At 40.7% G+C, this 12,335-nt stretch overlaps 1 protein-coding gene across 1 annotated transcript in view; it reads right to left on the bottom strand.

Annotated features, from left to right (window-relative positions):
• Positions 1-9,910, bottom strand: part of LOC121528634 (sodium- and chloride-dependent GABA transporter 2-like) — a 38,769-nt gene extending 28,859 nt beyond the window's left edge. The window contains exons 1-4 of the mRNA XM_041816153.1: positions 9,720-9,910; positions 9,220-9,404; positions 7,284-7,418; positions 4,631-4,771 (exon numbers count right to left, since the gene is read on the bottom strand). Coding sequence (XP_041672087.1) covers positions 4,631-4,771; positions 7,284-7,418; positions 9,220-9,404; positions 9,720-9,727 — 469 coding nt within the window. The 5' untranslated portion in view covers positions 9,728-9,910. The remainder of the gene's footprint in view (positions 1-4,630; positions 4,772-7,283; positions 7,419-9,219; positions 9,405-9,719) is intronic.
• Between the last annotated feature and the right edge of the window lie 2,425 nt (positions 9,911-12,335).

Below are 12,335 nucleotides of genomic sequence, written 5' to 3'. Positions count from 1 at the left end.
TTACAGCTGCCTTGGACACTCATCCTGGACAAGTTTCAGTCTGGTTTTTGTCAGTCACATTCAACAGAATCAGCACTTCTTAGAGTTTTTAATGACCTCATGATCAGCAGTGATGAAAGAAAATGTTCTGTGTTGGTTTTATTGGATCTCAGTGCAGCCCCTGACACTGTGGATCATGGTATTTTAGTTGATAGGCCAAAGCAGTGGGCAGGCATTTTTGGCTCAGCCATTGACTGGTTCTCCTCTTACCTGTCAAATAGAGCTTTTTCTGTCACTGTTAACAGCCACAGCTCTTCTAATTCCCCCCTGGTTTTTGGAGTTCCCCAAGGTTCAGTCCTTGGCCCAGTATTATTTTCTTTATACCTGCTCCCACTCAGCCACATAATCAACAGTTTTAAAGACGTAGCCTATCACTGTTATGCGAATGATATCCAGCTTCACATATCTTTTACACCTCAAAGTTACACTAAAGTCTCAGTTTTACTCAGTTGTTTGAGTGGAAAGACTGGATGTCAGATAATTATCTACTGCTAAACGTTGACAAAACAGAAGTCCTTGTCTCGGCCCCAGATGGTTTAGTGCCAGGAATTTTGGAGAATCATGGTACCCGGTCTACTTGTGTAAAACCTGTTCTGCGTAACCTTGGTGTTTCATTTAGCCGCTCCTTATCACTAGATCAGTATGTCAATAATCTGGTCCGTTGTTTTTTTTTCCAACTCAGAAATATTGCACAACTCAGACACATTGTTTTTTTTACAGCTCAGATGGAGATGGTTATTCAGACATTCATCTCCTCCCGTTTAGACTACTGTAACTCACTTTTCACCTGTCTCAGTAAAACATCTATAAATCGTCTACAACTAGTTCAAAACGCTGCAGCCAGACTACTTACCAAGTCTTCAAAATGTAGAAGATTTTATATTCCCAAATGAAAAGACTCTGGAGACTTCAGGTAAATTGTCACGTCTTCTTTACTCACACTTCATACACACACATTACTTCTTCTATGGTTAATTCGACTCTAATCTAATTCCCAGATGCCACCTAGTTGGCACATGTACTATAACACTGAACATCTGTACATCCCCCTCTTTTAGCTTGTAACCCACTTTTCTTTACTTTTTAACATTAAACTGTACCAAACTAAAATAATTCCAAAATGATAATCACACCTATCTTAACAACGTATTCATAACTGGGCACATTCAACTCAGACTGAGTAACATTAGCACAAAACGTATCACCCTCTGTTTTAGGAACAACAAACTGTTAGGCCCATACATTTTGTCAAAGGCCAGGGGAATTTCCTGGACAACTTAAACATTTTTCAGAAGTCCAGTCTATCAGGAGGACGGGAAACTCTTCCTGACCTGGTCACTGTTTCACCTGAGTCTTTCTGCCTTGGATCAGCCACTGTCTCATCAGAACAGGATAGACCTTTCTCTGGAAGCACTGTCAGGTGAGCCCTGTTTCTTCTTAAGCTCCCTTGGTCTGTTTCCACGTTGTAAGGCCTTGGTGTTGTAGCAGGTCCTTGGACAGTAGCTGTGGTCTGCGCTGTTCTAATCCACACTCTCTGTCCTGGAACCAGAACTGGTAAGTCCTTTGTCTTATGTCTTGAGTTGAATGTCTTTCTCTGTTTTTCTTTCATTGCCTTGTCTTTTTTCCTGAATACTCTGAGGTTTGGCCAGGCTGGTTTCAACACTTGTGGATTGGTTGGAACTGTTGATCTTATTCTCCTCCCCATTAGCAGTTGTGCTGGACTCAGCCCGTGAGCCAGTGGTGTAGCTCTGTAAGCTAAGAGAGCTTTCTAAGGGTCTGGGCTTTGCTGAGCAGCTGTTTAACTGTGCGGACAGCTCTCTCCGCTTCCCCGTTGCTCTGGGGGTAGCGAGGGCTGCTGATCGTGTGACTGAAACCATAGTCCTGGGCAAAATTGGCGAAGTCAGTGGAAGCAAACTGTGGGTCGTTGTCAGTTATCAAGATTTCAGGCACTCCAAATCTTGCAAAGATTACTTTCAGTCGCTCCACAGTTGTAGACGTTGACAGGGTTGGGAAGTTTGCTATTTCAATATATCGGGAGTAGTAGTCTACCACCGCGATATAATGGCCATTCTTCCACTTAAAAATATCAGCTGCCACTTTTTCCCACGGTTGTGCTGGCAGGGGCGTGGTCATTAAAGGCTCTGTTTTGGTCTGTGAATACTGGCAGCAGATTTCACATCTTTCCACCAGTTCTTTAATCTGTCTTGTAATCCCCGGCCACCATAGGGATTCTTGTGCCCTTGCTACACACTTAGTCACTCCCTGATGGCCTTCATGTAGCCTTTCCAGCATTTCCCCCTGCATACACCTCGGGATCAGAATCCTCACTCCTTTGAGAAGCAGGCCCTCTGCCATGTGGATGTCATTCCTCTCTGACCAGAATGGCAGATGGTGTTCAGGGACGCTTCTCCTGTGAGTGGGCCAGCCTTTTGCTGTGAATGCTTTCAGCTGCTTACAAATGCCGTCTGAGCTCTGAGCTTCCCTGATGTGAGCCAGTTTACTTTCAGTGGCAGGTAGATGTTGTACGATATGGTCAATGTGGGCGCAGCATTCATTTTGTAAGCTGGTATTGTCCTCTCTATCCTCCAGTCCTTGAGGGGCTCTTGAGAGAGTATCAGCAGTGACAAGTTGTTTGCCTGGGACATGTATGATGTTGTAGTTGAACCTCAACAGTCTTAGCCTGAACCTGAGGATTCTTGGAGGTAAGTCATCTAAGGACCGAGAGCCTAGCAGTGAGATTAAAGGTTTGTGATCAGTTCTCACTGTGAATTCCAAGCCTAGCAGATATGAGCTCAGTCGCTCACAGGCCCACGTTACTGCTACAGCTTCTTTTTCTATCTGAGCATACTGGACCTCCGTATAGGTGTCAGGCCCCAGGATATGTACACAACAGGTCTCCACCTACCCTCTGCTTGTCGCTGCAAGAGTACTGCCCCAAGTCCATATGAAGATGCATCTGCAGAAACCATTGTTTCTTTCTTAGGACTATATTGGGCTAGTATTGGGTGTGAACTTAGCTCATTCTTAATCTTCTCAAAGGCTGTTTTCTGTTGTGCATCCCAGATCCACGTGCTGTCACTTTTAACATGTCATGTAGGGGTTTTGTGAGGGCTGGTAGGCTGGGTGAAAACTTGCCAAAATAATTTACTATTCCCATGAAACGGCAGACTTCTTCCACATTGTGAGGTTCTGGCATTTTTGCAATGGAGCTGATTTTGTCTGGATCAGCCTCGATTCTTGTTGAACATATCTTGTGTCCCGGGAACTTCACTTTCTCCATGAGAATTCACATCTTTCATTAAGGGTGATGCCGGCTTTTTTGCACTTCTCAAGTACTTCCCACAGCCTTTCATCATGCTACATGTGTAGCCTTTAAATTATTTAAATCTAACTATTGATTAAACAGGTTTATCTGTCAGTGCAGTAGTCGATGTTGTATTGTTTTGTATACATTCCTGTTTTGTCGATCTTTCAGGCCACTTCAGGTGATTTAATAAAACATCAATGATTCAGTCAAACTGATGCAAAAATGATAGTCCACTGGTTTCCTTAAATTTCCCTGGACGTGAGCTGAACAACAACTTCCAGAGCATCTGGAGTGACTTAGCCATCACTCAAAAGCTCGCTGGCCAATAGGGATACGCCCCAGAAAAGCCTGCCCACATGTGACATTTGTGTCAAAACGCAAGCAAAAACTCCAGGAACGCAAACAAAGGATCGCGGAGCGCAAATGCAAAACAGAGAAGCGAGAGCAAAAGTCTCATCAGCGAGAGAGAAAAAAATTGAACTGTAAACAAAAAGAGAAATGTTCAAAATGTAAAGACTAATTATTTGTTTGCAATTTTGAAATTTTACTCTCAATGTGAACTTTTTTTGCTTAGATCACTTTTTTTTGTTCTCAAATGCTAATTTTTGCTTGATACTGAAAAAGTTTTGTTTGAATCTTTTTGACACAAATCTCATTCCATACACTTGTACTATAACACTGAACATCTGTACACAAAAAGGTCACACATCACACCAATTCTGTATTCTCGCCACTGGCTTCCCATACACTTCAGAATACAATTTAAGATCCTTATGTTTACTTTTAAAGCCCTACATGGTCAGGCGCCAGCCTACATTACGGAGCTCTTAAAACCTTACAATCCCAGCAGGACTCTTCGGTCCTCTGATCAGGGTCTGCTGGTTGTTCCACACTCCAGACTAAAAACTAAAGGTGACTGTGCTTTTAAGGTCATTGCTCCAACTCTTTGGAACTCTCTTCCATTGGGTCTAAGATCAGCAGAAACAGTTGATTCCTTTAAAAAGCAACTTAAGACCTACTTGTTTGGTCTGGCCTTTACTTAATTTGTTTTGTGCACTGTGTTTTCTCTTATTGTACCTTTGTATTAATTGCTTGTGTTTCTTTTATCTCTTTGTAAAGCACTTTGTGACCTTGCTGTTCTTGAAAGGTGCTATATAAATAAACTTATTATTATTATTATTATTTTCTGCTTCTCTATTTCAGCAGTTATGAATTAAATGAAGTATTTGGTAAGCAACACATGGGGCACACAGCTCTGATTCCTACATCTGTGTGCATGCATACCTGTGTTCCAGGTGTTCCTGCAGCTGGCCCATGGCACCTCAGCCCTGAAGGACGAGAAGAGGTAGAAGAAAGCCCACGCCTGGATGACGATATATGACACAGCAGCGTATGCAATCACAACCTGGGTGGCATAACCAATCCCTGAGGAGACACATAAGAGTTAGAAAGTGTGTATTTATAGTACCAGTAAGTCTCCCATAAAAGAGACACCTAGCCTAGTTAGCAGCCATACAAAATTAAAAAAAAAAAAACACTTTGATAAAGAACTATTTATATTTGACAAAGATGGAAAAAATGAGTTATGCAGGATGCATCGCATCTTTGAACAAGGTTTGTTAGTTTGTAGTTGTGACTGGGTCTGTTAGTTGTGTTGAGTGGCATGATGCAAGCTTTAGAGACAAAGCTATGCTAGCATGGCAGCTGTTGGTTGACTCTTTAAAACAAAACTAAATTTCAAAACTCATTTCATTTGTATGTTTTTAATCCTCATAAGAAGCAGTATTTATTTTGGACTGCAGTAAAGATAAATGGTTAAGAACGTGTCTGGTCCCTGTTTAAGTCAAAACCTAACCCAAAATCAGATTTTTATGACTCTCTTCCAGAACCTAAGAAGTTACTTGTGATGCTTAAAACTACTGAAACAAAATGTTTTATCAGCATGTGGTTAGCAAAATCCAAAAGGGTCAAGGCTTGTTCAAGCTAGTTTGTTTGAGGTTTGCAAATCCAGAGTATAAGGGATGTTGCTGCACCTGTTGCGTGCCAATTGGTTAAGCACATGACAGGCAGACCTGTCTGAGCTAATGTGGCACGGATCTCTACACTTTGAACAGATTAGAGGTATAGAGTTTCTTCCCATTTGTTCAGTAGCTCAACTACCACGACCAAGGTTAACTGACAGGTGGCATGCTCAAGTCTGTGACCTTGGTCATTATTGCAGAGACAAAGATAGAGAGCTGTGTCATTAAGACAGCACTGCAAAAAAATGACCAAAAAAAGCCCTGTCAACACATTTAACATAAAAGTCCTAATTTGAGCTTTAATTTCTTCTTTTTATAAATTCCTATATGTGGCACTTCTAAAATGGACTTGACCAATTACTTTGACTTAACTCCAATTCCAACATATTTGGGACACTGTGTAAAATGTATATAAAAAGAGAATGCAATGATTTGCAAATCTCATAAACCCATTATTCACAATAGAACATAAACAAAATATAAGCTGTTTACACTGAGACATTTCACCATTTCATGGAAATTATTAGCTTATTTTAAATTTGATGGCAGCAACACATCTCATAAAAGTAGGGTTAGTGCAACAAAAAGCTGGAAAAGGAAGTGGAATGAAAGAAAAACAACTGGGGGAGCATTTTGCAACCCATTAAGATCATTGTGAACAGGTCAGTAACATGACTTGGTATAAAAGGAGCATTTCAGAGAGGCAGAGTCTCTCAGAAATAACTCTGGGCAAAGATTCACCAATCTGTGAAAAAAAAGGGGTCAAAACTTGTGGAACAAAATTCAGAAAAATGTTCCTCATCCTGAATTTGCATATACTTTGAATATCCTGTCATCTACAGTCCATAATATTCAAATCTGAGAATCTGGAGAAACTCTGTGCAAAAGGGACAAGGCCTAAGGTCAGTATTGGATGCTTGTGATTTCAGGCTCTTGGTGGCACTGCATTAAAAACAGTCATGAATCTGTACTGGAAATCACTGCATGGGCTCAGAAATCATTGGCAACAGTTGACTGTGCCATCCACAAATGCAAGTTAAAGCTGTATCATGCAGCCATATATGAATGTGATCCAGAAATACAACCATCTTCTCTGGGCCAAAGCTTATTTTAAATGGACTCAGGCAAAATGTAAAACTGTTCTGTGGTCAGATGAATCTAAATTTGAAATTCTATTTGGAAACCATGGAAGTGCTGTCCTGACTGATGAGGAGGGGGAACCTTCAGCTTGTTATCAGGGCATAGTTCTAAAGCCTGTATCTCTGATGGTATGGGGTTGCATTAGTGTCTATGGTGTGGGCATCTTACACATCTGGAAAGGCACTATCAATGCTGGAAAGTAAATAGAGATTTTATATCAATATATGTTCCCATCCAGACAATAAATCTTTCAAGGAAGGCCGTGACTATTTCAGCAAGACAATACTAAACCACATAGCACATCCATTACAACAGCATAGCTTTGCAGTAGAAGTGTCCAAGTGCAGAACTGGCCTGCCTGAAATGAACAATCCGGCAAAGAAGACACAGGACTGTTGAGTAGCTAGAATCCTACATCGGATAAGAATGGAACAACATTGCTCTCCCAAACCTCCAGAAACAAGTCTCCTAGCTTCACAGACATTCACAGACTGTTATTAAAGGAAGAGGTTATGTTACACAATGATAAACATGGCCGTCACCCTACTTTTTTGAGTTGTGTTGCTGTCATCAAATTTAAAATGAGCTAATATTTTCAATGAAATTGGTTAAATGTCTCAGTCTTAACATCTGATATGTTGAGCTATCAAAGAAATTTAGAACATATCACAATCAAACTGACAAAGAGAGAAGTTAGACCCTATTCACCACCTCAATAGACAGAATAACATACTAGGTAAAAGGAGACATGGTGCAGTTCTGTATACCAAGCGTACCTTCAAACAGGGGGCAGAAGTGCCTCCAGCAAGTGATGCACCCCTGAGATGTGAACTGTCCCATCGCCGTCTCCAGAAGGAACATTGGGATTCCACAAGCGAGCAGGAACAGGACGTAAGGAACCAGAAATGCACCTGACAGAAACATTACTGGAATGAGAAACACTGAAAGGTACGATTCTCTTTGATTATGTCAGATACTAAACACAGATTTTTTGACTTAGCACAAAAAGTAAGAAAATTTGTGTTTGGTAGATTATTTCTTTGTTGTAACAATGCTTCTTGGAAATAAATCTTATACCGTTGGAAAGCCTGTTTATTTCTCTTTTAAATGGTGCCATATTTGTAAGGAACATGCATTTGTGGGATGAGCAGCAGAGCTGAGTATGTGAGTTGCGCCCATGAAAAATGTGCCAAATCTTCTCTGTCAATGCCAAACAGCTGATTCTGCCATTGAGTGTTGTTTGGTATTTGGATTGGATGATTGAAGTTTGAAGAAACAAGACCTATTGGCAATTTAACAATTTATTAGTTTAACAAACAGGAGCCTCAATAGTGTGAGGAAGAGCCATACACAGCCACAACAGCCTGGCACCTCCTCCTCATGCTGGTCACCAGCCTGGTCACACACTGCTGTGGGATGGCATCCCAGCGTTTGTCGCAAGCCAGCTAATGTGGTTGTGTTGGTCACTCTGGCACGAACAGCACGTCCAAGCTGATCCCACAAGTGTTCAATGGGGTTGAGGTCAGGACTGCTGGCAGGCAATTACAACCTCTGGACTCTCAAATTCTGGAGGTAGTCTCTGATAAACCCCGGTCTGTGGGGACGAGCATTGTCATCTTGGAGGGTAGAGTTTGGTCCTAAACTGGGGAGATATGGGATTGACACTAGTTGCAGAATCTCATCTCGATATGTCTCTGCATTGATATTGCCTCCAATGATGACAAGCCTCGTTTTTTCAGTGAGGGAGATGCTGCCCCACACCATCACACTGCCTCAACCAAAAGATGTTACTCTATCCATGCAGCATCAGCATAGCGTTCTCCGTGTCTTCTCCACGCTTTGACCATATGACCCAACTGCCGTAGGCAGAATCTGGACTTATCGCTGTACATAATGTTCCTCCACATGTTCAGGTGGAAGAATACGCCTGATTGGCAGCACCTGGGGGTACCAGAAGCTCAAACAAGAGTCAAAAGCAACAGCAAAATAAGCTGTTTGGCATTGGCAGAAAAGATTTGGCACATTTTTCATGGGCACAACCCACATACTCAGCTCTGCTGCTCATCCCACTAATGCATGTTCCTTTCAAATATGGCACCATTTAAAAGAGAAATAAACAGGCTTTCCAACGGTATAAGATTTATTTCCAAGAAGCATTGTTACAACAAAGAAATAAAGTACCAAACACAAATTTCCTTACTTTTTCGTGCTAAGTACATTGATTTGACCATTAAATAAACAATTCACACACTGCTAAACATATTGTAATCTAATTGTTCCTTAGGGCTCTTTTGACTTTATCTTTTGCTAAACAACACACAATATAAAGCCTTTATTAATGTTTCCAGGATACAAAATAATCTCATACAGTTCTGAGACTTTGATGTGAACAGTCAAAGATCATGGCTTTGTTATGTAACTTCATTATTCAGATAGGAAGAGCTGTAATATTCAAACCAATATAATTTAAAACTTTTTTAAAGTCAAAGCCAAGCTCACATCTGTTCTTTTATTTTTACTACACAAAAGAGAAAAGTGTCTTCCCTGACACACATCAGCCTTGAGTTCTTTCTGAGCGGCAGCTTTATCATCAGATTTTATGAATGAGCCAAGGTTATGTCTACACATTTGTTACATCAGCTCAGTTGTTTGACTTTGTGGAGTAAAGCAGATTGAAAAGCGTTCACTGATTTTAACGTGATTGCTTCTTACCTCCCCCATTTTTGTAGCACAAATAGGGGAACCTCCAGAGGTTTCCAAGCCCAACCAAGGTTCCTGCAACGGCCAGCAAGAACTCCAACTTGTTTGCCCACTGGCCACGATCCAACAGCTGAGTCTTCTTAACCAGACTGTTCTCCTGACCAGGAGCCTCGAGGTTGTTCCCTTTCAAGAATTCTCTTGACATGTTTGGGAACAGCAGCAGAATATCAACCAACACAAAGAAATCTGACCTGAAATGTCCTTTCTCTTCCCCCCTCTTTTATAGGACAAGAACTGTCAAACCTTTGTCGCTCTGGGCTATTAGACAGAGCCCCTCAGCTGATTGTTTGGCATTTCTCATAAGCTTTATTTATTTGTTTAAGCTGGCAGGATTACCAGGAATGGAAAGTTTTCAGTGGCAGGTGTTTGTCAGAAAGCTGCACTTTTCAGAGCATATTTCAAATTCAGCACGATGCCTTAAGTGTAAAATAGAAACATAGTGAAGTACTTACCCCTCCATCACAAAGCCCCCTCCCCCAAGAGTTGCTCCCAGCAACAACAAACTGATCAGTATTCCTCTCAGCTGGGCGTACAGCAGGATCTCTACACAAACAAAATGTCATGGGCAGAGCCAGAGTGAGAAACAGTGTAGCTATGGTTTCCTTTGGCTCCTCTATGACCTAATTATGGGTCGATTCGGTGTGCACACCATGCCGTCTGAGTTGACAAAGTGTTGGGATTTGACAACGATCCAAAGTGTACAACCACTTCCCTGCTGTATTTTTCCACTGAGACATGGCAGCTTGAGTCATTGAGATTAGCTCAGTTGCTAACAACTAAACCAAATCAGCTGAGCCGACCCTGTTGTGTCAGTGGCTGTAAACAGGCTCCAGTCATCTGCCTGTTGGGATTTTCCAGCTAAAGTAGTGAATCATATAAAAACAATAATAAGCGAAAGTAGTGATGCAAACAATCTCCTGCATGTTTGCAAATGATATACAAGACATATGCATGTCTTACTTTGTTAAATTTTTTGCACTGTATTAGGATATACTGCAATATAGCTGTGTGCATTAGCTATGCAGCTGCAGCTTTTTTCATTCATATACTTTTGTGTTCCAATTTATTACTTATTTACTATAAGGGCTTTTCATTATTGAGTTATTTGTTGAAGTTTCCCTCTTCTTGACTTCCTCTTCTTGTTTTATTACCATTGATTTTACTGTCCTCCTGCTAATACAGTCAGATTTATCACTGTGACAACAAAACCTCTTATCTCAGTGTTTAAATGACCTCTTTGCTGTGTCTCAGATGTGAGACTGAAATATGTTCACACCATTCCTATGGTTTATTGATGCATTTTATTCACTGTATTCAAAGAAATGTCGAAGTCTGCAAGCAAAAGTCTGTGAAATGAAAGTCTGTAAGAAAACTTTTCGTGATCATGAACCTTTCCACCACATCACTCAAGAAGCTGTTGCTGTGCTTCTCTTCCATGTCTGTCACTATCAAACCAAAAAATATTATACTCCTTTCACTAATATCCGTCAAACAAAGAGAATCAATCAGTTACAAGTTATCATATTAAGCGTTATCTGCTTAATAACAAAAATGCCTTTAACTCTATTATCTCTATGCTTTCACAAAAAAAAAAAAAACAGCCAGGAACATGAGCAACACAGCTAAACAAAAAAAAAGGGAGAGAGGTGTGTGAAAACAATTTTAGAGTTTACAAGAGTATTGTAAGTATTAGATGGATAAGTTAAGCTGAAAGGTTTTGTTCTGCTGTATTTCAGCATGTTTATTTACAGTAATAACAAATTTGACTTCAGGTGCACAATGAAATTAACATCTAAACAAAAATGTGTATTTTAAATTGAGGAAATAAACTTTACTTACCAAATCTGATGATGACTCTGTGTGGAACAAGCAGCCTCTGAACTGAAACCTAGGATTGGAGTGAAATCCAGCTCATATCCTCGGTAAAATGAGCAGCATGAATACCGTTTCCCAGAGCATGGCTAAATAAGGGTTGTCATAAAGTTGCACAAAATCCACCACCTCCAGCGATCTGACGACACCAGTCTGTGTGAACAGCCTCCCTGAACAGATGTCAATAGGTGATCTCCGGTGACGATGGTGAGCAGGTGGTTCAGCCAGAAATACTGGTTTAAACCATAAACTTGCTGTTGTGTTCATTGAACTCTGTTTCCCTAAACAGACATATTTACCACAGAAATCTGAGGCCTATTCTAGTGCTTTACTGTGGATTCTTAGTATGATTCATTACTTTACTGTCATTCCTACATCACAATCAAATAGGCACTTCTTTCAAAAGGCATTTTTCAGTATTATACATAGCGGTCAAGTGGTTATTTATAATTATAACAGTGATTTGACTCATTTCTTCCTGTTTTGACTTGTTTTGAACTTGATGTTCCCACTCAGCATGCCATGCCACCAATGCTCATAAACCAAAAAAGCATTCCTGCCAGTGGCCGCAGGCTTGGCCTTGTAACCCTGTGTTTCTTAAACCGTATACTCCGGCTCCTGCAAATAAAGCTGGCCAAAATACTTTCAAATGCATTCTTTTCTAAACATTCCCTTACCATCTCATTTTAGGAGCAACATGTTATGTAACATGCCTTTGCAGTTAGTTTGTGGTATAAGCAAAGAAAAATATTCAGAAAGCTGGGAGAAGAGCAAATATTGCATCTACCCCTAGCTGAATAATAAGCTGAATATTGATTTATAGGGGTCATGTTAAAATCAACCAAATGGTTAATTTTAAAAAAAGGTTGGTATCCAAATAATTCCTAACTCATATATGAAAGTGACACGACCAATCAGCGACGAGGGGCAGTACTTTCAGGTGCAGCAGATTCGTGACGTAAACAAGCAGCAGCAAGAGCTGGTGCAGTTTTGGAGGAAGAGATAAGCGTGGATGCTGCTAAAGCACCAGTTTTATCAGAACTTGATGACATTTCTTTGTTAAAAGAAGAACAAAGAACAGCAGTAAGTTGTTTTCTTTTCAAAAACGCCGTAAGTCGAGTACTTACATGTCTATAGTGGCCATAGTTCGCGTTATTCCTGATAGCTGCACATGCACAGCTCAATAGCAGCTATTT

The sequence above is a fragment of the Cheilinus undulatus genome, linkage group 3 (assembly GCF_018320785.1).
Source record: "Cheilinus undulatus linkage group 3, ASM1832078v1, whole genome shotgun sequence".
Lineage (NCBI taxonomy): Eukaryota > Metazoa > Chordata > Actinopteri > Labriformes > Labridae > Cheilinus > Cheilinus undulatus.
This window is presented reverse-complemented; position numbering and strand designations above follow the sequence as displayed.